The 26424-nt window shown below is 46.6% G+C and overlaps 1 protein-coding gene and 1 non-coding gene across 2 annotated transcripts in view; one reads left to right on the plus strand and one right to left on the minus strand.

The window, feature by feature from the left end:
* Window positions 1–7327: 7327 nt before the first annotated feature.
* Window positions 7328–26424, plus strand: part of DPYSL5 (dihydropyrimidinase like 5) — a 44429-nt gene continuing 25332 nt past the window's right edge. Inside the window, exon 1 of the mRNA XM_060117470.1 lies at window positions 7328–7592. Within this exon, the coding sequence (XP_059973453.1) occupies window positions 7332–7592 (261 nt within the window). The 5' untranslated portion in view covers window positions 7328–7331. The remainder of the gene's footprint in view (window positions 7593–26424) is intronic.
* LOC132502243 (U6 spliceosomal RNA) lies at window positions 18459–18566 on the minus strand. Its single transcript, XR_009534438.1, has one exon. It is a non-coding gene; the product is annotated as a U6 spliceosomal RNA (small nuclear RNA).

A 26424-nucleotide genomic window follows, 5' to 3' on the forward strand; every position in this document is an offset into this window, starting at 1 on the left:
TCCATCACATTGACAGACTGCGGTCATCCCCTTTCCTGTTACTGCCTGAAGAGGCTGCCCTGGTGCTTGGCTTTCACCAGTAGTCTTGCCCTTTCCCGTCCTACCTGGTCTAATTCTACCTTCTGTACCATGTGGTAGCAAAAGTGGTGGCAGTATTCCAGATGCAGATGCTTCATGGTCTTGTACAGATGGTCCCCAGTTACAAATACCCTGGGCCAGCCCTCACCTGCCACCCATAGCCTTGACCCTGCCCAGCCCCTGGGTTAAAGGAAACAGGGCCCCTGAGATGGTAGAGGCTTCCTGGCTGGCCAGTTAGATGCAGAAACAGTGTGTTGCTAGCAGATGAAGGATACAGTGTGTCTCAGGGTGGGTGTACCCTACAGGGTGTCTCAGCCTCTCTAGCCTCTGCCCTCACTGAGCTAGCCACCCCTTGGCCTGACCAGCCATTCTTCCTGTCCAGGTCCCTGGCCTCCAGGTCCCCACCAGTCCTTGGAGAGCCCCAGATGAGAGACGGAGGACCTGCCCTTTTACCTCCCCCAGTTCCTCTTCCCACGGTTGACTTCTACTTCCAGAACCCCTCAAAACTTTTTGCACAAAACTCCCAGGTGCGTGCCAGCCCTCCTGGACACTGATACTGGCCTGGGTTGGAGAGGAATCCAGGAAAAGTCCCAGATTTCTGGGTGGGTGATGGGGACAGTGCAGTTGGTTTTGGGCCAGGTGAATGGTGCTGCCTGTAGGACATCCCAGTGGAGTGGTCCAGTGGGTGTTTGGATGATGTTAAAACTCCCCCACTCCTTCGTTCTTAGCATAGTGGAGTTTCCCAGCTTCCTTCTTACCTTGGCAAGCAGAAAACTAGGTGGTGAAGAAATCAGTCATAGAGCAGGTGAAGTGTGACTATGGGATGTGGGGAGAGGTGGTCATGGGGTGGGAGCAGCTGTGACCTTGTCCTTTTGTTTTTCTGACTTGTCACCTAATTGTTAGTAGTCATTAATTCATACAAATTGACTAGGGGAGAAGTTACCTCCGAGGCGGGGAATGTGGGTTGGGATGAAGGAGGTGCTGGCTCTTGAACGCGGTAGTAACAACGCTGAGTTCACTCGTGTTTGCGTCATTATTCTCTGTACCTTACCTGTAGGTTATAAATGTTATTTAAAATCTACTCAAGAGTTGATAAAGCCAATTAAGAATTAGTTATAAAATTACACTGTGCTTTAGCATTAGTTAAGAACTGTTTAGTGCTTTACTATTTAGAAAACAATTTACTTAAAAAAAATAAATTTATTAACTTAAACACTTAGCTGTTTCCCACTCACCTCAAACGTCTCTTTTTTTTTTGGTTTTTGTGTTCTGCTGAACCTTTTATTTATTCTCATTTTCAACTCCAAGAGAACCCCTTTCCGGAATCATCCCAGGGTGCTCTAAGCGCAAACACCCCTCTCCCATTGTTCCGTCTCTCTTCCCTGTGTGCTGATCAGAAGAAGAAAAACAGCTGCATGGTTTTGTTTTCTTTTCCAAACCCGTGACATATATTGCCCTTTGATCCTTTAGCAAATGTTATCTGCTTGGAGCAAGGGACAAGTCATGCCATTCATTTAGCGTCTCCCCTGTGACCTGAGCGGCTTCACCTCCCCTCCAGCTTCTTCGCAGGGTTGCCATTAGGGTCGGCTTAAATGCCACAGACCCTTCATGTCACGGGGCAGTGTGTAGCTCTTGCATATTCCTGGCTATCACAGTGACCAAGTGTGTGTAAAATCACACATTTTCCTGTGGATTCTACTGAAAGAGGAAATATGAGTCTTAAACCAGTGCCTGTTAAGAGGTAATATATATCTTAAACCAATAACTGTCAGGTTCGTTTTAAGGTCTTTCTGTAAGAAGTGTCCCTTTGCAGTCTTCTGGCTTGTGTGTCTGTGCCCAGCGTGAAGCCACCCGGCGTCCTCCCTGCTGAGCTGCCGGCAGGAGGCAGCTGTGCCGGACAGACTGCCGCTGTGCCGCTCTCGTCTCACGCCTCCCTGCAGGCTCGGGGAAGTGTGGAAGGTGATGACAGAAGCAGGCAGCTCCAAACACGGTGTTGGGGTCGGCGGAACGAACACTGTGCACCTTCTAGGAGTGTGGGGCGTGTGCATTCTGTGAATGGGAAGCAGAGCTGCCCGTAACCTTGACTGTCCACTTGGCAGGATGCACCCCCGGCCCCGTGCATTTCTGCCCTGGAAGCTGCTCAGCAGCGGGGAAAAGGGCAGGAGGGTGGGCGGTGCGGGAAATGTACTGTCATCCAGAAAGACAGTTGTTGGAGGGCAGATAGCAATAATTGCTACTATTTTAAACATGAAGAGGCTTTCTCATGAAAGACTGAGCTCCCAGCTTACACCGCTGTCCCTCCCATCCGGAAATCCCTGTTTCCCCCAGCCTGCACATCCCCTCAGCTCTGACCCACCACTGGTTTAGGAACATAAGGACCAGGAAATTGGGGGATACGAGCTGGGTACACTTGGATAAATCTTTGCATATTGGAGATATCCACCATCTTGCTGTGGAAGGTGTCATTCCCTGAATAAATTGTAAAATGCTTAAGATCCTTAATATTTGTAGCATAACACCACCCCATTAGTCCTGGACTGGTTCCCTTTGATTCAAGGTCACTGTTGGTAAAGTCCAGGACTGGAGGGAAAGTCAGAGGGAACTTGAATCTATGCAGCTCTAGAATTCCATTCCTCTGATTTATTTTTTATAATAGCATTGAACTATCTGGCAGTTTTTCCCCATTTCTTCCTGGGAGGACAGATATGTGGTTTGAATCGTTTTGTTCGAATAAACAGAAGAAGTGGATGATCAAAGTTTTTGGTTAAACAAATGGGAGTGTGGGGATACAGTCAGAAGTCTTTAAAGGAGGTGTATTTATTTTAAGGCCCAGTTGTTACTTAAGGATGATTTGATTATAATGTTTATCTCTATCTAATGTGGTATCTTAGTCAGCTTGAGCTGCTATAATGAGAATACCATAGACTGGGTGGCTTAAACAACAGAAGCTCACTCCTCACAGCTCTGAAGGCTGGGAAGTCCAAGATCAATGTGCCAGCCAATTCCGCTCCTGACGAGAACTTGCTTGCTTGCAGACAGTCATCCTCTCTGTGTCTTCATATGGCAGAGAGGGAGAGAGGGAGAGAGATCTTGTGTCTCTTCTTATAAGGGCACTATATGACCCTCATGACCTAAATATCTCCCAAAGATCCCATCTCCAAATATTATCACATTGGGATTAAGGCTTCAACGTATGAATTTGGGGGAGGGGGAGCCTAAACATTCAATCCATAGCATGTAGTAAGCCAGTGGGCAGGCTATTGGCCCTATCTATACAGTTATGATGTTTGGGGATAAAATCGGTGACTCAAAGAATCATAAATTAGTAAAACTGATCCTGACCTTCTTGACCATGACCACTGACAAGAATGTTCTTTGAATGTGCTGCCCCAACCAGAGCAGAGGGAAAGACAGTCATAGCCAGTGGCGTTTGCACTGCTTAAGCATGCGTTTCAACAACTGTGCTCAAATCCTTTCCCTTTTGGGGGGACTCTCCAAAGAAGTCCAAAGTATCTCCTCACTCACCCACCCCCCCACTCTGTAACGTTCATACATGCATAGTACACTCACAGACAGCAGGCACACTGTGGGAAAAGATGCCAGTGTGTCTTTCCTTTCTTTCGTTTAGCAAAGACTAGCAGGGAAAGCTGTAGGAATGAGGTGCTAATGAGGTTACTGGGGGAGGTGAGAAGCATAATGAATGTCAACCATCACACAAGTCAACAGCATGGGGGGACCAGGAGGGATTAGACATCTTGGTGATGTAGACGATCTGGAAATGTAGAAACGTGGGGAGGATACTTGTGTAAAAAGACACCCCTCCCATCACCAACCTGCTGGCCCCATCCAGTCACAGTTGTGGTGTCTGGTACCTGGTGAGAGACACCCAGTGTCCCCTGGACACTTTAGCCACTTAGTAATGCAATTATTTGTGTCTCTCTCGCCACTAGACTGAGTTTCTTGAGAGCAAGTCCTGTGTGCCTTCAGGGTTGTCTCCAGTGCTTGACACTGAGAAGGAGTGAAGTTATAGAATATTTTCATGCACACAAATGTTCATTTTAAAAAGATATTCTCTAAAAGCACCTTGGGCAGGGAGCTATGATATTATCCAACCACACCTGTCCAGGCCTGGAGTGTTCTAAGGCCTTGGTAACCCCAAAAGACTAAAGTCTTGCAGGTAGCTATGATGACAACAACCTCCAGTCTGAAGTTGATAGTCTGCCAGAGGGTTGGAGGGAGCTGACAGTATTGTGCCTAATCAGACCTAGCAGCCAGGCCACTATTTACACTGAAGCCATTATTTACAGAGGTGGTTTCCAGTGAGGACTCTCTTCCTGGCTGGTAGCTGGCCACCTTCTCACTGTGTCCTCACATGGCCTTTCCTCTGCACATAAGCATGGTGCCCAGGGGTGAGAGGGGGTAGGAGAGAGAGGGAAAGCTCTCTGTTGTCTCATCTTATGAGCACACTAATCCTATCTGATCAGGGCCCCACCCTTATGACCTCGTTTAACCTTAAAAACTTCCTTAGAGGCCCCATCTTCAAATATAGCCACTCTGGAGGTTGGAACTTCAACATGAATTTTGGGAGGACACAAACATTCAGTTCATAACTGCTCTGAAAACGACTATCTGGGTTTCAATTCCAACTCTATTACAAACTAGCTGTGTGACCTTGAGGAAGTTCCTTTAACTTTTCTAAGCATCAGCTTCCTCATGGTGAAACTGAGGACAATAATGGTACCTATCTCAGGGTACTGTAAAGATCAAATAAGATAATGTATCTGATGGGCTTAGGGAGGGGCCCAGTATACAGTAGGTGTTTACTAACTGTTAAGATCATTAACAGTACCCTCCAAGTTCTGAGAATGAGTTCCCTCTAAGGTAGTCCTGGGAGTCCAGTCCAGCCTGGATTTCCAGGACTAGGTCAGGCTGTGTGAATGGGATCTCCAGACCAGAGAGGTTCCAGGACTCCCCAGTATTGTTGAGGGAGCCCAGCCTTTTCAGAGCCTGGTTAGCTTTCAGGGATTTCCAACAAGGAAGTGGAAAACGACCGGGTGAGTCATGGTGGCAGCCCAAGTGTTCTAGAGAAGAATTCAGTGTTATGGCTGGTGGTAGCAGGTTCTTTTTTCATCTCCTTGCATGGCGAGTGGCAGAGGGAGGGACTGAGCTCCCTGGACCTGAATGAAGGGTCACATTGGACTCCTTCTGCCTTCTTTGTGGCTTAAAAAGAACAAAAACAAAACAAAAAAAAACTTTTTTTTTTTTTTTTTTTGGTGGTACGCAGGCCTGTCACCGTTGTGGCCTCTCCCGTTGCGGAGCACAGGCTCCGGACACGCAGGCTCAGCGGCCATGGCTCACGGGCCCAGCCGCTCCACAGCATGTGGGATCTTCCCGAACCAGGGCACGAACCCATGTCCCTTGCATTGGCAGGTGGACTCTCAACCACTGCGCCACCAGGGAAACCCAGCAATAGCTTTTTGTATGTTGATCTTGTACCTTGTGACCTTGCTGAACTGACATTTGTTCTAGGAGATTTTTTGTAGATTCTTTGAGATTTTCTGCATAGCCCCCATCACGTCACCTGCAAATAAGAATGGTTTTATTTTTCCCTTTTCAGTCTATATGCCTTTTATTTCATTTTCTTTTGTTATAGTGCTAGCTAGAACTCCCTTTGTTGAATAACAGTGGTGAGGGTAGACATCCTTGCCTTATTCTCAGTTTAGGGGGAAAGTATTCAGTCTTTCATAAATTCTGATATTAGCTGTAGGTTTTTTGGCGATGTTCTTTCATTTTTTACATTTTTTATTATTTTTGGCTGTATTGGGTCTTCGTTGCTGCATGTGGGTTTTCTCTAGTTGCACTGAGCAAGGGTTACTCTTCGTTACAGTGCACAGGCTTTGCATTTCACTGGCTTCTCTTGCTGGGGAGCACAGGCTCTAGGTGCACAGGCTTCAGTAGTTGCAGCACGTGGCATGTGGGATCTTCCCGGACCGGAGATCGAACCCATATCCCCTGCATTGGCAGGTGGATTCTTAAGCACTGCACCACCAGGGAAGTCCCTGGTGATGTTCTTTATCAACTTGAGGAAGTTAACTTCTTTTCCTACTTCCTGAGAGTTTTTTTTTTATCATGAATGGGTGTTGAATTTTGTCCAGTGCTTTTTCTGCATCAATTTATGTGATTATGTGATTTTTTTCTTCTTTAGCCTTTTAATATGGTGGATTACATTGATTGATTTTCAAATATTGAGCAAGCTTTGCATCCCTGGAAGTAATTCCATTTGCATAGTGGGATCCTTTAATTCTTTTACATATTGCTGAATTCTATTGGCTGATATTTTGTTAGAAATTTTTGTATCTACATTCATGAGGGATATTACTTTATAGTTTGTTTGTTTTTTTTCTGTACTGTCTTTCTCTATCTTTGGTATCAGGGCAGTACTTACTTCATAAACTGACTTGGGAAGGTTTCCTTCTCTATTTTCTGGAAGAAATTGGGGTTAATTCTCTAAGTGTATGGTAGAGTTCTATGGCTTTTGAAAAGTTGATTCTGGGGATGCAATCTGGACCAAATAAAGCTGAATCTTGGGGGTGGGACTTGAGCATATCAGATGAGCTTATCAATGTGCAGCCAGCTGTGGAGCTTCAGTGTGGTCGTGGACTTTTTGAGACAAACATAGGAAGGTGAACTGAATCAGAATCCATCTGAAGAAGGACATGAATTAAGCAGCTGTGAGGCTTGGAGAATTTGACTCTCTGAGACACGTCCCAGGAGCCTCTGATATCTTCAGGACCATATGGTATAGTGGGGACATTGGTCATACAAGATGTCTGGGTTTGACTTGGCTACTTAGTAGCCATAAATTCCTTATTAGCAATTTCAGTTTTCTCGTCTATAAAATGCCACTTCTTGGGTTGTTTTAGGAATAAAATGAGACAAGAGATATGAAAATGCTTTAGAACCACCACAACTTTTTGAGAAGGCGAAAATTGATGTTTCTTTGGGCCCCAGCTTCACCCTTACTGCTGTGGTGTCATGTTTCCCGATGAGTCCTGCTGTGAGGTCAGTGGGAGGCTTGTGACCCCAGCTGGCTATAGGACCAGTGTCCTCAGGCTGTGGAGAAACTTCCTCCCCATCCCTGCTCACTTACTCTGCCCATGGAGTTTGGCTCTCACAGGAAAGGGTGGGACCTTGGTGACAGTGAAAAGGAATTTTGACCTTGACCAGCGCCCCCTCTCACCTTTCACAGGAACATGCTTGCCAATTCAGCCAGTGTGCGGATTCTCATCAAGGGAGGCAAGGTTGTGAATGATGACTGCACCCACGAGGCTGATGTCTACATTGAGAATGGCATCATCCAGCAGGTGGGCCGTGAGCTCATGATCCCCGGAGGGGCCAAGGTGATTGATGCCACTGGGAAACTGGTGATCCCTGGAGGCATCGACACCAGCACCCACTTCCACCAGACCTTCATGAACGCCACATGCGTGGACGACTTCTACCACGGGACCAAGGTAATGCTTCTGTTTGGGGAAGGTGCCTTCCTCGGTGGTTTTCTCTGTTTCTGGGGCTGCTCCGGACTAGATCCACATGAACAGGGTGCTCCTGCTGTATTGCTCAAAGGAGAAGGGTGCTCTCGAAGGGGCCACTGTGGCAACTAAAATAGGAACTTTCAGGCTAAATGTCATAGATTTCTATGATTATGGAAAAGGAGGCATTTAAGCCTATTTTGCTGATCACATCACTTACTGAGGTACCCAGGCCAGGAACTGATTTTATTTTTATATTTTTATGTCATGTAGTACAGACCTAGAGGAAGAGGAGAATTAGCTGGAGTTTGTTATTGTGCATGTGTGGGGCAGGAGGTGTGTGTGGTGGTGGGGGGGGTAGGTCTGAGGGACTGCTTTATGTATGATAAGCTAAATTAATTTCCCCAAAATTGTGAAAAATAGATATGCCTATTCTAGATGATTTTAATGGCAGAATTATGAAACAGACATAGTTAACTGTCTTTTATTATCTTGCCTAGCTTGTTCTTTTTAAAAACAGCTTGAAAGATACTGGCGGTAGGCCCTCTTTTCAGAGTGAATTATCATGGACAATATTTAAGAATTACTGAGCTGGGCCTGAGCTACTTTATGTCCCTAAATGCAAAATACAAAACTTCAGACCTGGGCTTCCCTGGTGGCGCAGTGGTTGAGAGTCCGCCTGCCGATGCAGGGGACCTGGGTTCGTGCCCCGATCCCGGAAGATCCCACATGCCGCGGAGCGGCTGGGCCCGCGAGCCATGGCCGCGGAGCCTGTGTGTCCGGAGCCTGTGCTCCGCAACGGGAGAGGCCACAGCAGTGAGAGGCCCGTGTACCGCAAAAAAAAAAAAAAAAAAAAACAAAACTTCAGACCTGTGAAACAAATGAATCAGGAGGAAATTAGGTTTCGCCAAAAGAGTCACAAATAGGTTCTTTCACCCTTTCTCTGTGCTCCAGAATCCTGTCATTGCTGTCATCCCTGTGTGTTGTAATTATCTGTAGTACGTAGGCCTCTCCCTGGACACCAGACTATGGGCTCCTTAAGGGCAAGACCTGACTGTATTCTTCTGCTTTCCCAGAGCCTGGCCTTGACCTGGAATGAGAGTAGCTGGCCAGCAATTGTCTGTTGAATGAATAAGTGATTGATACTTATCCATGCGGTCTCTACATCCAGCTGTGCCTCAGATTCATCTATGAAGACTTTTTTTCAAACGCAGAGTTGAATCAGCATCTTGAGGGTCAGAAGTCCCTGACCCTGGCAGCAGCCCTCTGTACTGTCTGATTTACAAAGGACTTGGCCTCTAACGCTCCCTGGGTGAAAGGAGTCCACCAGTAGCAGCAGTCCTATGTCCTACTTTGGCCCACTGCCTCAAATGCCCATTGGCCCTGTACCTTAAAATCTCACCTCTGTTCTACTTGGGATTCTCAGGGAGCCCCTCTCCCATGCTCAATGCACTCCCCCTGGGATCCATCTTCCTGGGGGCTCCAGTGCTCCAGCCGTTAGGCAGCAACTGATAAGACTCCCCAAACCCACCCTGAAGAGCCTGGCTGGGGCTGCCAGGCGGGCAGAGACTGGCCCACCTCAGGCAGATGTTCCTTAAGGTCTCCCTGAGGATATGCCTCCTTCCCAGTCCAGACGCAACAGATCAGACCCCTGGAAGGCTGAGCTGTGAGGCGTCTCAGTAGCCATGGCCCAGCCTCTGCTGAGGCAAGGATGCCGCCAGGCCTACTGAATACTCTGGCATCCCAGGCCACACCTGCCCGCTTGAGCCAAGCCCTGGGAATAGAAGTGATTGGTGGACCTGCCCTACTTTCTCCTCTGAGAATTACTCCAGGGCCCTGCAGGTGATGCTTCACTCATGAATGGGGAGCCCCATCCTCATAAACTCTTGCAGGGTCCTCTTGGGGGGACTCTGGTGGCAGTCGGGGCCTTTCTGAAGAGAGTGAGCACACCCAGCTCACCATCCCCATGCACTTGAGCCCTGCCAGGCCAGGCCTGCTTCATTTGTGGTTATTTTTATTGAAGTAGAGCATACATACAGAGAAGCGCACGGGTTCTAAGGTACACAGAATCCTCACAACTGAACACACCCTTGTAACCAGCTCCCAAATTGAGAAACCAAACATTGTCAGCACCCAGAAGCCCCCCTTGTGCCCCCCCCTAGTCACTACTTCTCACCAAGGATAACAACTATCCTGACTTCTAATACCATAGTTTTTAAAAACTAACAGCTTCATGGAGATGTAATTCACCCTCCATTCAATTTGCCTATTTAAAGTGCAGAAGTGGGTGGTTTTCAGTATATTCACCATAGGTTTTGACTGTTTGCTTTATGTAAATGAAATCAGGCAGCCTGTACCCTTGCGTTGGCTTCCTTTGCTCAACATTATTTTTGTGAAATTCAACCATGTTGTTGCATGTTGTACTTCATTGCTTCATAGCGTTCTACTGTACAAGAGCCCACAGAGTACCTAGACATTCTGCTATCACCGGGCATTTGGGTGGTTGCTACTTCGGGGCTATTACAAATGCTGCTGCTGTGAATGTTCTCATACATGTCTTTTAGTAAACGTGTGTGCACATTTCTACTGGGCATGTTCCTGGGAGTGGGATGGCTGGGTCATAGAAGACACACATGTTTAGCTCTAGGAGAGACTGCCAAATTGTTTTCCAGTTTGGTTGTAACAGTTTATACTCCCAGCAAGAGAGTAAGAGAGGACCCAGTATTTACCACCAACATAACTCTGATTACCACACCAATCCATGCTGGGGTCCATTTTGCAGTGTGCACCAAAAATTGTATGCAGTGTGCAGCCTTGCACCAAAAATTGTAGCTTGCTGGTTACTCTCCCCACTTGGGAGATCTTTAGTCCAGGGTCGGATGCCACACTGTCACTGTGCTGCCTACCAGCCTCTGGGAGAGGAGGCTGGCCTTTCTTTGTTTTATTTTCCACATTGTAATCTGCCGGAGCCTCATTAGCCAGGAGTGACGAGTTTTCCCCTGAGAGCCTTCAGCTCTTTATGACAAATGAAGACCTTTGCACGTGCATCTTTGTGCAAGGTGGTGGGTAACTTTTGATCTTTTCCAGGCTTCTCATCCATGGAAGCAGCTGTCTCTGGAAAAATACAAAAAAAGCCCCTGTGTGATTAAGGCTCCCACCTCTCCCAGTTCCTGCAGGATCAGACACCCCCAAGCCATGCCAGGCCCAAGTTATAGGAAATTTAAGGCCCATAAACCCCAAGCCACTCTGGCTGCCCGTGTCACCTAAACTGACCTTTTTTTATATCCACCCCCTACGTAAGATCGGACCTTGCCCTTGTGCCGCAGCTCATATTGAGTGTCTGTTTCATAACACAGCCCCTGACGCAGTCCTCCCCAGACCCCTCTGGGAGACCCTGCCCAGAGTCCTGCCTCAGACATCCCAGCCTCCCAAGAACTGGCTTCCTGCCCCGTCCCCCCTCCCCTCCACTCCTGGGTTGCTTCTCCCTGTTGGTGCTCCGACAGCTGGATATTTTGGCTTCCTCTTATCTTTGATTCCTGACAATCTCCTGGGGAGAGAAAATGCTCTCCTGTTGCACTGCTGATGTCAGGGATGTGTGGATTTAATTATTCACGCAGCCTGTGGCACTCAGGCCCAGGCTGTGCACCCTGATAGATTGCCGCTGGCCTATTTTGCACCTTCTAAGAAAGGTAACAGTTGATCTGCTTGAAGCATCTGGGTTTATAATAGAATAATAACCCCAAGGAAAAGCTCACCCTTGTGATTAGCCTATAGAGAAAGAGAGATCAAGTTGCGCCTTTTTGTTCTCGTCTGACAGATCCGAAGGGCCTTGAACTCTCTGCACCCCCTGAGCTATGGCCTGCCTGTCAATTGGACAGCAGCAGCCAGGGCTGGGAAAACAAAACCGTTGAAAGCCTGGCTTTTCTGAGAGCATCTGGGTCTCCATTGTACTGGGTCTGAAGGGGTTTCTCTAGCGCTTCTTTAACACATGCTTTGCCCGCCTCTGCTTCTGTTAGAGGCTGGGGCACGCTCTGCCTGGCTCCCCTGCCTCTCTGCCCCCCTTGCTCATAGCCCGGGCACTCCATCCTCCTCCCCGCCTCCTCCACCCCGCCAACCTGCAGGCCCCTCCCTCTCAGAGGCCCAGAACCTGGTCTCCAGAGATGCCAGGACGCCCTGCTTGTTAAAAATGCCCCCATGGAGGAAGGGGGTTATCTCCTGTGGGATGGCAGGGGCAGGAGGGGAGGGAGGAGAGCCAGTGACACCAACTGTGTTAATAAAGGTCTAGGATTTCACTTGGGTCACGGGGGTCTTTTATCATTATCCTACTTAGCTTAGTCATAAGTTATGCTTATTCTTTGGTGTGAATCTAATATTACATAATAAGAATGTTAATGCAGGCTGTTGAGCTCCACCCCACCAGTGGCTCTCCGTGGCCCGGTGGGAATATCAGAATCAGGCTTTTTAAACTACAGGCACAGCCCCTTCACTAAGATGGTGATAGAGGGGGCAGCAGGGACAATAGGGAAATGCTTCCCAGATGCCTCTTCTGCCTCCCACTCCTCCAAAAACAGACTGAGAACCACTGTCTAGGCCAATGGTTTCCAACCTTTGGAAGCAAATTACAGTAAAACTACTTGGGGAATTTTTTAGAAATACATGTCCAGACCCCTCCTCTCTACTGCCTGCACCCTCCACCCCAGACTAATGAAATCAATGTCTCTAGGTCTGCCTCTTCCCCCATCTGTATTTTGTTTTTTTGGCTGTGTTGGGTCTTCATTGCTGCACGCGGGCTTTCTCTAGTTGCGGCAAGCGGGGGCTACTCTTCGTTGCGGTCCGCAGGCTTCTCATTGCGGTGGCAGAGCTCAGGCTCTAGAGTACAGGCTCAGTAGAGCCTACATGGGCTTAGTTGCTCTGCGGCATGTGGGATCTTCCCGGACCAGGGATCGAACCCGTGTCCCCTGCCTTGGCAGGCAGATTCTTGTCCACTGCGCCACCAGGGAAGCCCATGTATTTTTTTTTTAAGCATCCTTGATGATCCTAACACTAGCATGCGGATTATTAAGGAACTTTCTCGGCTATTTTGAATGGCACGTTGTCTTGGCTGTTAACTCCTGTTGCCTGTCTGACCCTCTCCTTATGTGCCAGGATGACATCTGAATCCCCTTTGATAACCTGGGCTTATCTTGCCTCACCCTTGCCAGTATTATTTATTTGTTTCTCTCCTCCTATTTACATTATAGGGTCCCATAATTGGGTTCCCAAGCCCCAGCCTGGGGCCTAGAACCCCTGTACTTGCTAAGTGTCCCTGGTGCTGTGCTCTGCCCTCCTGTCTGTACCGCATAGACATCATCAATGAGCGGCGAATTGGCCATGGTCAAGATGTCATCAAATGGAAATCCGGCTGGGTCTGTCCCTCTTCTTTGAGGGCCCAGAGACTCTCTCTTGTCTGTGCCAGGGCCATCTGGTCACTGAAACAGCCTCCCACTAACTCAAAACCATCAGCAGCAGGACATCTATTCTTGTAGTCAAACCACAAGGGGAGCCAAATCCTAACCCAAAGAGTGTTTGTCTAGAACAGGATCAGCCTAGCAGATGTACAGTGGTACAGGCTAGGTGGCCTGCCACTTCCCGCCCCCGGTGGAGGGTCCTGACCCTCCCTCCCTCCTCCCACTGCAAGAGGGCTAAACCTATCAGAGTCCTGGGATATGACCCGCTGGGACATAAATAAAGTCCCTTTGTTGTCCAGCCTGCCAGCCTTCTTACCAAGGAGCCCATTTATCCATTGAGCAGACTGTTTTTGCTATTTTGCCTTTGAAACTTGCTTTTTTGGCTTTAAACCTTTCAATGCTGCTCACTTCCTTTCTTCTTTTTTCTTGACTCTGTTATGCTGTCCATTTCTGTTTAATTCTAGCCAAAATGTCTTTCCAGTCTTTTTGCTCTGCAGTAACATTTCCTGCTTATCGGGATCCAGACTCATACAGTCTTGCTTATTAACTGATGTTCCCAAGTTCACTTCATTCCGGTAAAAAACTGGAGGGACCTTAGAAATATAGCCCCACCCTCCCATTGATAGGGAGAGAGAGTGAATGAGTTGCCCCAAGTCCCCGAGGTAGTTGGACCAGACTATGTTTCTCAGTCTGAGGCCCTTTTCACCACACCACTCAGAGGATCCTGAAACCCCAGATTCTGGACAGTCACCCCTTTCAGACAGCCTATGACCTCTCAGTAGGCTGCATGCAAATAGTTAACTCGACACTGTGTGGCTCCAAACTTGCCTGAACCAGATAAAGGCATCAAGGAACTGATGCATCAGGCAGACAGCAGAGTAAGCTCTCCGCCTCCCCAGGATGGCGGCTTTATAACGCGCCACTGTCCCTAGAGGAATAACACTGATGTCAGTGCCTTAGAGCTGACAGTTTTTACCATTTACAAATGGTTGTTGTGGGGATTCAATGAGCTGATGCATGAAAAAGACTTCACACAGTGCCTGGCACAGAGTACGTGCATGATAACTGTTAGTCCCCAGGCTGTGAGTACCTGCTTCCACCCTAGGCCTGGCCTTGACTCTGTCTGGTTTCTTGGGTTACTTGATCCACCCACTTTGGCTTTGCAATGAGATTGTTCTACTGTCCATCCAGTGCCCGTGCTGCCTATGTCCCCGGCTTTGCCAGCAGGGTCATGTCCTGCTTGAGAACTTGCAGTGGCTCCCTGTTGTCTAGTTTGGAGTCCTAGATGTTCACCCTGGACAGCTCCCCATCTGACCTTGACCTCTCCATCCAATCCTCACTGCCCACATGTGCCCATCCATCAGGAAGGGGGTTTTCTCAGCCCCCTTCGCTATGAATGTCCCATGCTCCCTCCTGCCATCCCTTCCCACCCGTCCACAGAAGGCCTTCACGACCTACCAAGCTCATGTCACATTCTTCCTCCAGCTAATTCAGGCCCAGGATCCACTTTCTTCTCCTCAGCTGAAATAAAGTGTCATCCTGGGGCTTTCAAATTGTTTCCTATGTAAAGTTTGTCTCTCAACTGGATTGAAAACTTTGAGGGGCAGAGATGACAATTTATATTTAACTCGTGACTCACCACAGACCCACAAAGATTTAAACATGTAGTATAATAGATGCTCAAGAAATAGAGGAATGTCTGCATAGGGTGGCAGGCATGAGCACAGGCTGGGGTGGACGGCCAAAGTTTGAATTCAGCTCCACATTTACTGGTTGTGTGATTTGGATGAGTTAATCTCTCTCTGTGTTTCAGTTTCTTTCTCTGGAAAATGGAGATTATGATAATACTTTATGTGTGTTGAGATACTACTGGTAAAGAACTTAAAATAGTACTTGGTAGCTCCCTGGCAGTCTAGTGGTTAGGACTCAGAGCTTTCACTGCCGTGGCCAGGGTTCAGTCCCTGGTTGGGCAACTGAGATCCCACAAGCCACGTGGCCACAAATAAAAAATGAATAAAAATTTTAAAATAAAAAATATATTTAAAAAATAGTACTTGGGCTTCCCTGGTGGTGCAGTGGTTGAGAATCTGCCTGCCAATGCAGGGGACATGGGTTCAAGCCCTGGTCCGGGAAGATCCCACATGCCGCGGAGCAACTAGGCCCGTGAACCATGGCCGCTGAGCCTGCGCGTCCGGAGCCTGTGCTCCGCAACGGCAGAGGCCACAGCAGTGAGAGGCCCGCGTACCGCAAAAAAAAAAAAAAAAAAAAGTACTTGGTGCTTACTAAGCACTATATGAGTGTTTGTTAAATAAGTAGATCGTGATGATTGAGGACCAACCCCTGAAAAATCCATTTGTGAAGTTTCCTCACAGGCATACGTATTAAAGTGTTAGACATCAAATAGGAATTACAAAATTGGTTTCTGTCTCTACTGTCAGGGTTGACTGTGTGTGTTATAGATTTCAAATGGAGCCTAAATAGTACTGGTGATGACTTCTAGATAATTTTCTTTTTCCTTTCTTTCTCTTAAAAACAGAAATATCCAGTCATAAACTCAGCAGGTAGCAGGAGCTATTTAAAGATGTCCTGCTTCAAATCAGGTATCTCGTATAACAAAACCTTGCTGGCAACTTTCACTGTACATCTATGTTCATTGGCAGGCCAACATGTAGGCCAGGTTGACTCTTCTTAGAACAAACATAAGAGAGATCTATCATTTCTTACAAATTTTTACATCTAGCATTGGAAAAAAATCTCCTATGGTGACCAAGCAGCTCCCCATTTCCTAGAATAAGAGTGTTTGCAAAGAATTGATCTATACAGAGAGATTATTGCTTCTTAAAACCTTTGGTTCAAGAATAGAGATAAATGTACCCTTTGTGATTAAACCCAAGCATCTTGGAAACCTTTCATACCTCATACTAGCTCTGCTTTTATACTCTCATCCAGCATCTCTGGGGTTTAAAAAAAAGATAGAAGAAAAATACATCGTGTATTGTATGTATACTTCAGTGATACATATAGTACCTGAATGATGTATTTTTCTTCCTCCTATTTCTTTTCTTAAAGACTGAATACTTTTTAATATTTCAAGAAATATTTGAATATGGCCTTATGGAAGGCTTCAAAAATCTCAGTTGAAAATATCTCTTCTCCGAAACCGCACTGAGGTTGCCTCCTATCTGAAGTGGCCATGTTTCTGTGTTGAATGTCAGGTACACATCTTAGAATGGTTCACTGGCAGGTAGAAATGTGTGTAGACGCTGTATCTTCTCCCTTAAGTGGTTTCTGCCTCACTGTTCCCTCAGGTTATCCCTGTAGCCAACCATGTTTTTCTCTCCTTCTGATCCTTTTTTATTTCTTGTTAATTAAAAATTAGGAGCTGTAAGGATCCCTAATTAGTGACTATGTGAGGATAAAGCTGTAGGCCAGCTATAGGTAAGAACTTTCTCATTCACCAGTGTGGTTCTTTTTTTGTTTGTTTGTTTGTTTGTTTTGGCTGTGTTGGATCTTTGTTGCTGGGCGCAGGCTTTCTCTAGTTGCGGCGAGTCAGGGCTACTCTTCGTTGTGGTGCGCGGGCTTCTCATTGTGGTGGCTTCTCTTGTTGCGGAGCACGGGCTCTAGGCGCTCGCACTTCAGTAGTTGTGGCTCGCGGGCTCTAGAGCGCAGGCTCAGTAGTTGTGGCGCACGGGCTTAGTTGCTCCGCGGCACGTGGGATCTTCCTGGACCAGTGATCGAACCCATGTCTCCCTCATTGGCAGGTGGATTCTTAACCACTGCACCACCAGGGAAGTCCCTCATTCACAAATGTTTATCTCTCACACTACACACACACTCACACACTTAGACACTTTCACATACTCTCACAGTCGCACACGTACACACGCACTCTCACATACGCACATGTGCACTCACTCGTGCACACAGTTTTAGAGCTGGAAGTGCCACTAGAGATTAATGAATTCAACCCCTCATCTATAAATAACTTTCCTCTTTAGATTTAAACTCTCTACAGTGTTCTCAATATTTAAAAATAAAATTAAACTTGATGAATGTTGGTGAACTCTGTTCTTGGGAAGAGTATGTACAGAATGAAGAAGGTCATGATTGGGTAGCCCAGGAAGCCACTTTTTTTTCTTTTTTAATCTATGTGTACGCTTTTTTTTTAAACAAATTGATTAAGGTATAATTGACATACAATAAGCCACACATTTTTAAAGTGTATGGTTTGATACACTTTGACATATGTATATACTGTGAAGCCATCACCATTAATATAATAAACATATCCATCACCACCTCCCCCCAGCCAAAGTTTCTTGGTGTCCCTTGTAATCCTTCCCTGCGCTGGCAACCACTGATCTGTTTTCTGTCACTATAGATTAATTTGCATTTTCTCACATTTTTATATAATGGAAAAAACAGTATGTATTTCTTTTTTGGTCTGGTTTCTGACTTAGCATTATTAAGTTTTTGGCAACTACAGATGAACTGACTATGAATATCTGGTACAAGTGTTTGTGTGGACATATGCTTACATTCCCCTGTGTAATTACCTAGAAGTGGGAGGCCTAGAATATATGGTAGGTGTACATGTAGCTTTTTAAGAAATTGCCAAACTGGTTTCCAAAGTGGTTGTAACATTTTCTGTTCCTTCCAGACTCCACATTTTTGCCATCACTTGTTATGGTCAGTCTTTTTAATTTTAGACAGGTAACAGATGTATCAGTGGTAGCTCACTATGGTTTTAATTTGCATTTCCCTAGTGTTGAATGTCTCTACATGTGCTTATTTGCCCTCTGTATATCTTTGGTGAAGAGTTCACATCTTTTCCCTGTGTTTTGAGTCATTGGTCTTGTTTTTTTTTTTTTTTTTTTTTTATGAAATGTAAAGAATAGGTAAATCTTTATTTTTTCCTTTCTAGTTTTATGGAAATATAGTTGATATACAGCACTGTATAAGTTTAAGATGTACAGCATAATGATTTGACTTATATACTTCATGAAAAGATTACCACAATAAGTTTAGTGACCATCCATCATCCCATATAAATACAAAATAAAAGAAAAAGAGGGACTTCCCTGGTGGTCCAGTGGGTAAGACTCCACGTTCCCAATGCAGGGGGCCCAGGTTCGATCCCTGATCAGGGAACTAGATCCCACATGCATGCCACAACTAAGAAGCCCGCATGCCGCAATGAAGGTCCTGTGTGCCACAACTAAGACCCGGTGCAGCCAAAATAAATAAATAAAAATTTTTTAAGAAAAAGAAAAAAAATTTTTCCTTGTGATGAGAACTCTTAGGATTTACTCTCTTAATGACTTTCACCTATAACATCCAGCAGTGTTAATTATATTTATCATGTCATACATTACATCCCTAGTACTTATTTACCTTACAACTGAAAAATACGGAATGCTTCAGGAATCTGTGTGTCATCCTTGTGCAGGGACCATGCTAATCTTCTCCATATTGTTCCAAATTTAGTGTTGCCAAAGTGAGCACTGTTTGTCTTCTTTTTATTGGGTTGTCAGAGTTATTTATATGTTCTAGCTACAAGTCGTTTTTTGGGTCCGTGTTTTGCAAATATTTTCTCCCAGGCTATGACTTACCTCTTCATTTTCTTAACAATGTCATTGGAAGAGCAAAAGTTTTTCATTTTGAAGTTCAATTTATTAATTCTTTTTCTTTCATAGTTTGTTTTTCATGCTGTAATTGAGAAATTTTTGTGAAATCCAAGGTCACTAAGATTTTCTCCTATGTTTTCTTTTAGAAGTTTTATAATCTTAGCTCTTACATTTAGGTCTATGATTCATTTTAAGTTAGTTTTTATATATGGTATCCAGTAAGGGTTGAGGTTCAGTTTTTTTTACATATGGCTATCCAATTGTTCTAGCACCATTTTTTGAAAAGATCATCCCTTGTCAAAAATCAGTCGACCATATATGTGTGGGTCTATTTTTGCACTCTCTTTTCTGTTCTTTTGATCTATGTATCTATCTTTACACCTATACCACAATGTCTTGATTATGATAGCTTTACAGTAAGTCCTGAAAGCCGGTGGTGTAAGTCTTCCAACTTTGTCCTTCTTTTTCAAAGTTGTTTTGGCCATTCTATCTCCTTGGAAGCAAACTTTTTTAGTGCAGGCTGTAAACCAAAAACTTAAGAGAACAGTAAACTGAGTGCATTAACCAAGCACTTGATAAACATTCTCAGCCCTTAGCATGGTCCCTTTCTGTTAGCCAAAAGTTAAGAATTTTCTTTAGAATTTTCTAAAGTTATTTGGAGAGAAACAAATCTGTGATGTGTGTGTGTTAAAAGGAACTTAACTGGGTGCTGAGGGTTCAGATGAGGTCCATGAGGATGTTCCATGATACTTGGCTACATATTGATCTCAATATATTTTCTTCACATGATCCATATCTTTATGTATAATAAATTGTGATGACGTCATAGGGAAGAGTTCATTCTGCTTCCTCTTGCTCCCTCTTTGTCTTACAGTTAGAGTCAGTGGAGAACAGAAGTGCGCCGGGAGTTCTGAGCGGACTAGGTTAGGATAAAACTTACATGAACTGGGCTTCCCTGGTGGCGCAGTGGTTGAGAGTCCACCTGCCGATGCAGGGGACACGGGCTCGTGCCCCGGTCTGGGAGGATCCCACATGCCGCGGAGCGGCTGGGCCCGTGAGCCATGGCCGCTGAGCCTGCGTGTCCGGAGCCTGTGCTCCGCAACGGGAGAGGCCACAACGGTGAGAGGTCCGTGTACCGTAAAAAAAAAAAAAAAAAAACTTACATGAACTGAAATTCTAACCACTGAGGTGTTGCCACCCTCTCCCCTTCCCTCTGTCAGGTTTGCATTCTGTTTGGTACCCTTTGTTACCACCAGGCCTGGGCTGTAGCTCTTTCCCAGTTAGGTGCCCTGACTCTCACTTTGCCAGGCTTAAGATAACTAGGACTTATATTCGGGCGAGCACACTTGTTCTGAATCTCTAAGCCCCAGACATAGTGGCCCATAAAAGAGTCTACTTTTCCTGCTGTGTGGAAAATACAGTGTTCAGCCTGGAGCGTGTGGAGCCTCTCACGGGCTCTGGGTTCCCAGACCCCCAGGTGGCATCTGGCAGTGCATGGCTCTGCGTAGGACCTGCAGCTAAGCTTCCAGCCGCTGTCCCCTCCAGGAGGGCTGCACTGCCATCAGGCCCAGCATTTCTGTATCCCTTATACACGTATCGTGATCTTTAAAGGCCCCCTCAGGCAGGCCTTATTTTCCTTCCTTTGCAGGTGGAGAAGCTGAGTCTCAGGGAGTGAAATGCCTTTCCAAGCTAGTAAGTACAGGCATAGGCCTCCCTGCCTCCCAGAGCAGACGCCAGCCCGCATTCCCCAGCATCAGCACCCAGCACGGCCTCAGGACAGCCTTCCTCGGCAGCTTGATGGCACTATTATCGCTGAGCTTTGGGACGAAAATGAAGACTCGCCAGCACTGGAGTAGATGAGGGAAGGAGAGCAGATGGGGTTACATGTGGTTTATTTCTGGATTGTTGACAAACCCCTCTTGTCTGGCCTCTTTGGGCAGCCTGGACTTTTAATAAAGATGGTCATAACCTGCTTGCCTGTAAACTTTCCCGCTTTGGGATTAGAAGGGGCTTTGCTAAGGAGGAAGATGACAAAGGGCGTCTCCGGGCTCTATTTTAGAACGGTTTCCCCTGGCCCCCTGGCTTCTCAGAAGCTGGCAGCCACGTTCTCTCCGCCACATAACTCCCTCTGAGGATCATCTCCAGTCTCCATGGTAACTGCATGTCGGGAGACAGCCTGCTCTGTTCTGTGGCTTTGTATTAAACACAATGATTTAAATTGGATGCTCGGCAGTGAAGATAATCATTCTGGATTAGAAAGACGCCTGGAGATCCTCATTTCATAATTTTAGATGTTGGCACAATTCTCAGGTTTAGCTCTGTAATTCAAGCCCAAGCCACACCTACCCCTCTGTTTCTAAACTGCAGTTAGGTCCAATTTCGCTTGGGCTTTTCTCCATCCTTTGACAGAGGAATCTTGGAGCCAGGGAGCCCCGCAGTCAGACCAGGGCTATCCTGAGCTCTAGAAGGGGCGGCATAATGTAAAGGAAACCTAAGGTGCTAGCGGCAGATAGACCCTCATTCAGTCTGGCTGCATGATTTCCTCTGAGACCTATTTTTCTTATCTGTAAGACGAGAGGAATAACCTCCACCCTATAGAATCATATATTTTTAAATTTTCTATTGTGATAAAATATATATAACATAAAATTTATCATTTTAATCATTTTTAACTGTACAGTTCAGTGACATTAAGTACATTCACAATATTGTCACCACAATAATCCATTTCCAGAACTTTCTCATCTTCCCCAGCTGAAATTCTGTACTCCGTAAATACTAACTTTCCCATCCTCCACTCCTCCCAGCCCCTGGCAACCACCATTACACTTTCCATCTCTATGAAGTTGACTATTCTAGATACCTCATAGAAGTGGAATCATACATTTTTTTTTGTCCATCTGTGACTGGCTTATTTCACTGAGCATAATGTCCTCAAGTTTCAACCATGTTGGAGCATGTGTCATAATTTCTTTCCTTTTTTAAGGTTGGATAACATCCATTTTATGTATGTACCACATTATGTTTATTCGTTCATCTGTCGATAGACACTTGGTTGCTTCCACATTTTGGCTATTATGAGTAATGCTGCTATGCACACGGGTATACAGATATCTGTTTGAGTCCTTGCTTTAAATTACAGAGTCATTCTGAGGATCAAATAAGATAATAAGTATTAACAATATTAAGAACATTGCACAAAGCAGGCTGTCAGTAAATGTTAATTTCTCTCCTGAACGTGAGTTCAGCCTAGGTGCTAACTGCCACAGTGGTCCAATGGCTTCCACGGGAATGGTGTCACTTTTTGCTAGCTTCTGTGTCCTTGGGACATGCTAGTCTGTTGGGTCTGGAAATTAACACAATTTATTCCCAGATTTAAAGGAAATGTCTTAACCACAGAAGTGTGCATTGTCCCATGATAAAAACCATGCATGCTTTTTATATTTCTCCCACCATTTGGTATTCGTGTATTCCTAGTTCTAAAATGAGAAAATGTTAGGGCTGATGTATATACTTCCTTATCTGTTGTCTATTTTAAGTATACCAGGTGGGAGACCCTGAATCTGCAGTTAGGATTGCCCCAGGCTATGAAGCTCTGTGCTTAGTTACTATTTGTTGGTGTCAAATGTATTCTCAGGGTTATGGAAGAGTATGAGCTTTGGAATAAAAATACCTGGATCCCAGTCTTGGCTTATGTCTCAGAAACTGAGATGGTGAAACATCTGTCCAACACAGTGGTCATGAAGATTAGGTGAGGGCAGCACTTTGCTGTGCAGGTGACCCTCTCCTAGAGCACCTCGTGGGGACCAGGTCCCTGTGTCGGTCTGCATCCCTTCAGGAGATTTTCTCTGGGTCTAGTTTCACCCCAAAGTTTCTATAGTGGGGGTTACTCCCCTGCTGCCCTGGGCCCCTCCAGGGTTGAGAATCCAGAGCCGAGGAGCCATCTTTCCCTGCGGGGTCCTTTGAAATTAGCTTTCCTGCCACAAGGTCACTGCACAAGCAGCCCTGGAGACAGCCAGCACCTCTTTGTCTTCAGGAATTTGCAACCGAAGGGAAGGGGGAGCAAGAGCCCTTGCACAGCCTGGTCTGACCTGCGCCTGACCCAGCTGCTCCTCACAGCATAGCAGTCAGCCCTGTTCTTTATTGATGGCGCTGAAGGGAGGAGGGCAGATGGGGATTTCACACTGAATCCCTACCTTTCTCTCTCTCAGCAGCGCTTGCAGCTGGTTGTGTCCTGTGTGCCCAGGGTCTACCTGTTGAGCAGGAGCCAGGCAGGCTTAAATCAGGGCTTCCCAAGCAGATGTGTTCACTGTCCCTGAGACCGGAAGGCTACCCTGGTATGCTCACATCTGGGAAGGGAGCTTGGGTTTTCCTCAAAGGCATCTTAACTTCTAGGGCAGCTCACCTCTTCTTGAAGTCAGTGAGCCAGGGAGATTCTTGCGTTGGTGACAGGGTTTTCTTGGCTTCCATAACCCCATGCCAGCCTGCTCTTCCTCCTGCCTCTTGGCTCTCCTTCCCAGCCTCCTTCCATGGTCTTGTCTTCGTCTTACTCCTCTCCTCTGTGGTTGCTTCTCAGGATCCTATCCCAGATTGCCTTCTCCCCCTCCCCACCTTCTCTCCCCAGGTGATCTGTTACTGATGACTCCCAGGCTTACAGCTACAGCCTAGACACCTCCATGCACCTGCCCCAAACCCAACACATCCACCACAACCCTACTCCTCTCCCGGGGACCCCCCCTTCCAGGAATGGCACCCTCATCCTCCCAAGACAGAGCTTACTTGCTCAAGACCACAGGACTCCTCAGCAATAAAGCCAGACCTCGGACCCAGGTGTGCCAGGCTCCAGAGTTCAGGCCTCTCCCACCAGAGCACCCTGCCTTCACGTACCATAGGAGAATCCAGCTGTATTTCTAACAAACATAAAAATTCAGATGTCACTCTAAGCCCCAGACAAACTCTGCTGTGGGACCCCTCCCCATTTTTGGCTGTGCTGGACCTCCATCTGGATGCCTTTGTCAGTCCGTACCTGGACTCCCCACTCCCTCAGCAATCCCAGCCTGCTTTCTCTGTCCCAGCTCCTGGCTTCATGGAACTGACCCCTTATAATAGGGCAAGTTTACTTCAGCCCTCCCTCGTTGATTCTGTAGTGCATTTCCCATACAGTTTTCTTTTTTTTTTTTTTTTTTTTTGCGGTATGGGGGCCTCTCACTGTTGGGGCCTCTCCCGTTGCAGAGCACAGGCTCCGGACACACAGGCCCAGTGGCCATGGCTCACGGGCCCAGCTCCGCGGCATGTGGGATCTTCCCAGACCGGGACATGAACCCGCGTCCCCTGCATCGGCAGGCGGACTCTCAACCACTGCGCCACCAGGAAAGCCCCCATACAGTTTTCTTAAACCTCGTCTTGGCTCAGACTGACACTCCTAATTTTCCCAAAACCTTTCTTCTGTTTTGCTAAGAAGTCTGGGACCAAGGGCCTGGGCACCCTCAGCTCTCCTCCATGTCACCTCAGCTCATCTCCTCTTCTATCCACCCCCCTCCTAAATGGATGGGAAGAGATGTCCTTCCCAGCCTAATAGATATGAATATCAATCCTCAGTTTCCTCATCTGAATAATGGGGATAATAATACATATTTCTTTTCTTTTCTTTTTTTTTTTTTTTTAAGCAGAGGTCTTCTTAGAAGCCCATATGATTTATATTTATTTATTTTATTTATGGCTGTGCTGGGTCTTCGTTTCTGTGCGAGGGCTTTCTCTAGTTGTGGCAAGCGGGGGCCACTCTTCATCGCAGTGCGCGGGCCTCTCACTATCGCGGCCTCTCTTGTTGCGGAGCACAGGTTCCAGACGCGCAGGCTCAGTAATTGTGGCTCACGGGCCCAACTGCTCCGCGGCATGTGGGATCCTCCCAGACCAGGGCTCGAACCCGCGTCCCCCGCATTGGCAAGCAGACTCTCAACTACTGCGCCACCAGGGAAGCCCAATAATACATATTTCACAGGACTGTTGTGAGAATTAAATAGCCACAGACTATGTGCTCAATGGATGTTGGTTATAATTAGCAATTTTCATCTGCTCCATTGTCCCTCCATCAGCTCTGCATTAAGATTTCTAAAGACTCCCTTCCCTCCTAAATTTGGTTGTTCCTCTCCTGATACTATTTTCTCAGCCACACAGGCATAAAACCTCTCCTGTTATTTACATCCTCTCCTCTTCTGTCATCAAACCTGGCTGCTACTTCTTCCCCGAAACAGGTTTCACATATGTCATTCATCCCAGTCCCCAGGTTGAGGTCCATCATCTCAGGACTGCAGTCGAGTTTGCACTGAGCAGTCAGGGCCATGTTCTGGAGTCTGATTTTCATGTTCTTGCTCCGCCCAGAAGCCTGCTGTGACTACAGACACGTCCAGGGATGGGGGTGACCAGAGTCCTCTCTGTAAATGTGCTCCTAAACCCCACACTCCCGAAGCCCCGTCATCACCACCACCTCCACACACACAAGTTGCTAAACTTTGCTGATTGATGGAATCCAAGTTCATCAAGGTCCACACAGTTTGCCTCAGCCAAGACCAAACAAATCTATTCTCTGTCCTCTGGCTGTGTCCCCGGCTCTGCCCACATCATTTCCTACCCCAGAGTGTCTCATCCTGTCCCCTTCCAGCTCTCAGCCTGCCCATCCTACTGTGTCCTTCCCCTCCTCTGGTCTGTTGAACTTGATGTTGCCGTCACCACTGAGGAATGTTATCTTGTGCTGCTTTGTACTCTCATTATTTTGAAGTCATTTCTATTCGAAATGAACTTTTTTCTTGCCCTGTTTGCTAACTGGACTCTAAGCACCTTAAGGTACTTATATTTCTCACTTCTTCTGGAGCATCTGATACACATACACAGTGTGCACATTCATGCTACCTACAAATTATGCTTATTGTTGACTAACTATAATAGCTGTAATAGTAGTATAGGGCTTCCCTGGTGGCGCGGTGGTTGAGAGTCCGCCTGCCAATGCAGGGGACACGGGTTCGTGCCCCGGTCTGGGAAGATCCCACATGCCGCGGAGCGGCTGGGCCCGTGAGCCATGGCCGCTGAGCCTGCGCGTCCGGAGCCTGTGCTCCGCAACGGGAGAGGCCACGACAGTGAGAGGCCCGCGTACCGCAAAAAAAAAAAAAAAAAAAAAAAAAAAAAAGAATTTCAGGATGACAGCAGAGATTAAACCAGGACAGAGCCAGTCTGAACACAGGGCACTGTGGGACTGCACAAGCCACATAACCATGGACCTGGTGTTGGCTGGTGGGCGTATGTTTCAGGATGAGAAAGGTGTTTACTGAGTGCCAGGCATGGTTCTATGTACCATACATACATCATCTCACTTGACGAAATGCTCAGGCCCTTCTCTGGGGAGTCTCTCACATCCCAAGGAGTGGTACTGCTTAAGAGCTGGCTTTCCTGAGGGCCAGGGAGCAGCCAACAAGATCCCTGAAGGGCAAGGAAGTTATCCAGAGCAAGAGAGAAACCACTGATCTGGTTTTTTTTTTTTTTTTTCTCTTCTACTTCGAGCGAGTATGAATAAAAGATGGAAGATACATTCAATGTGAAAAGAAAAGGAAGTGGTTCAGCAATTTCCAAGAGAAGCAGATCCATCTGAACAAGTGATGCTTTCTCAACTGCATTAAGAAATGTCGGAACATTTGCATCGCACTTAGTTTACAAAGCACATCCAAATACTGGTTATTTGATTCTCAGTGTAGG

The sequence above is a fragment of the Mesoplodon densirostris genome, chromosome 14 (genome assembly GCF_025265405.1).
Source record: "Mesoplodon densirostris isolate mMesDen1 chromosome 14, mMesDen1 primary haplotype, whole genome shotgun sequence".
NCBI classification, from domain to species: Eukaryota; Metazoa; Chordata; class Mammalia; order Artiodactyla; family Ziphiidae; genus Mesoplodon; species Mesoplodon densirostris.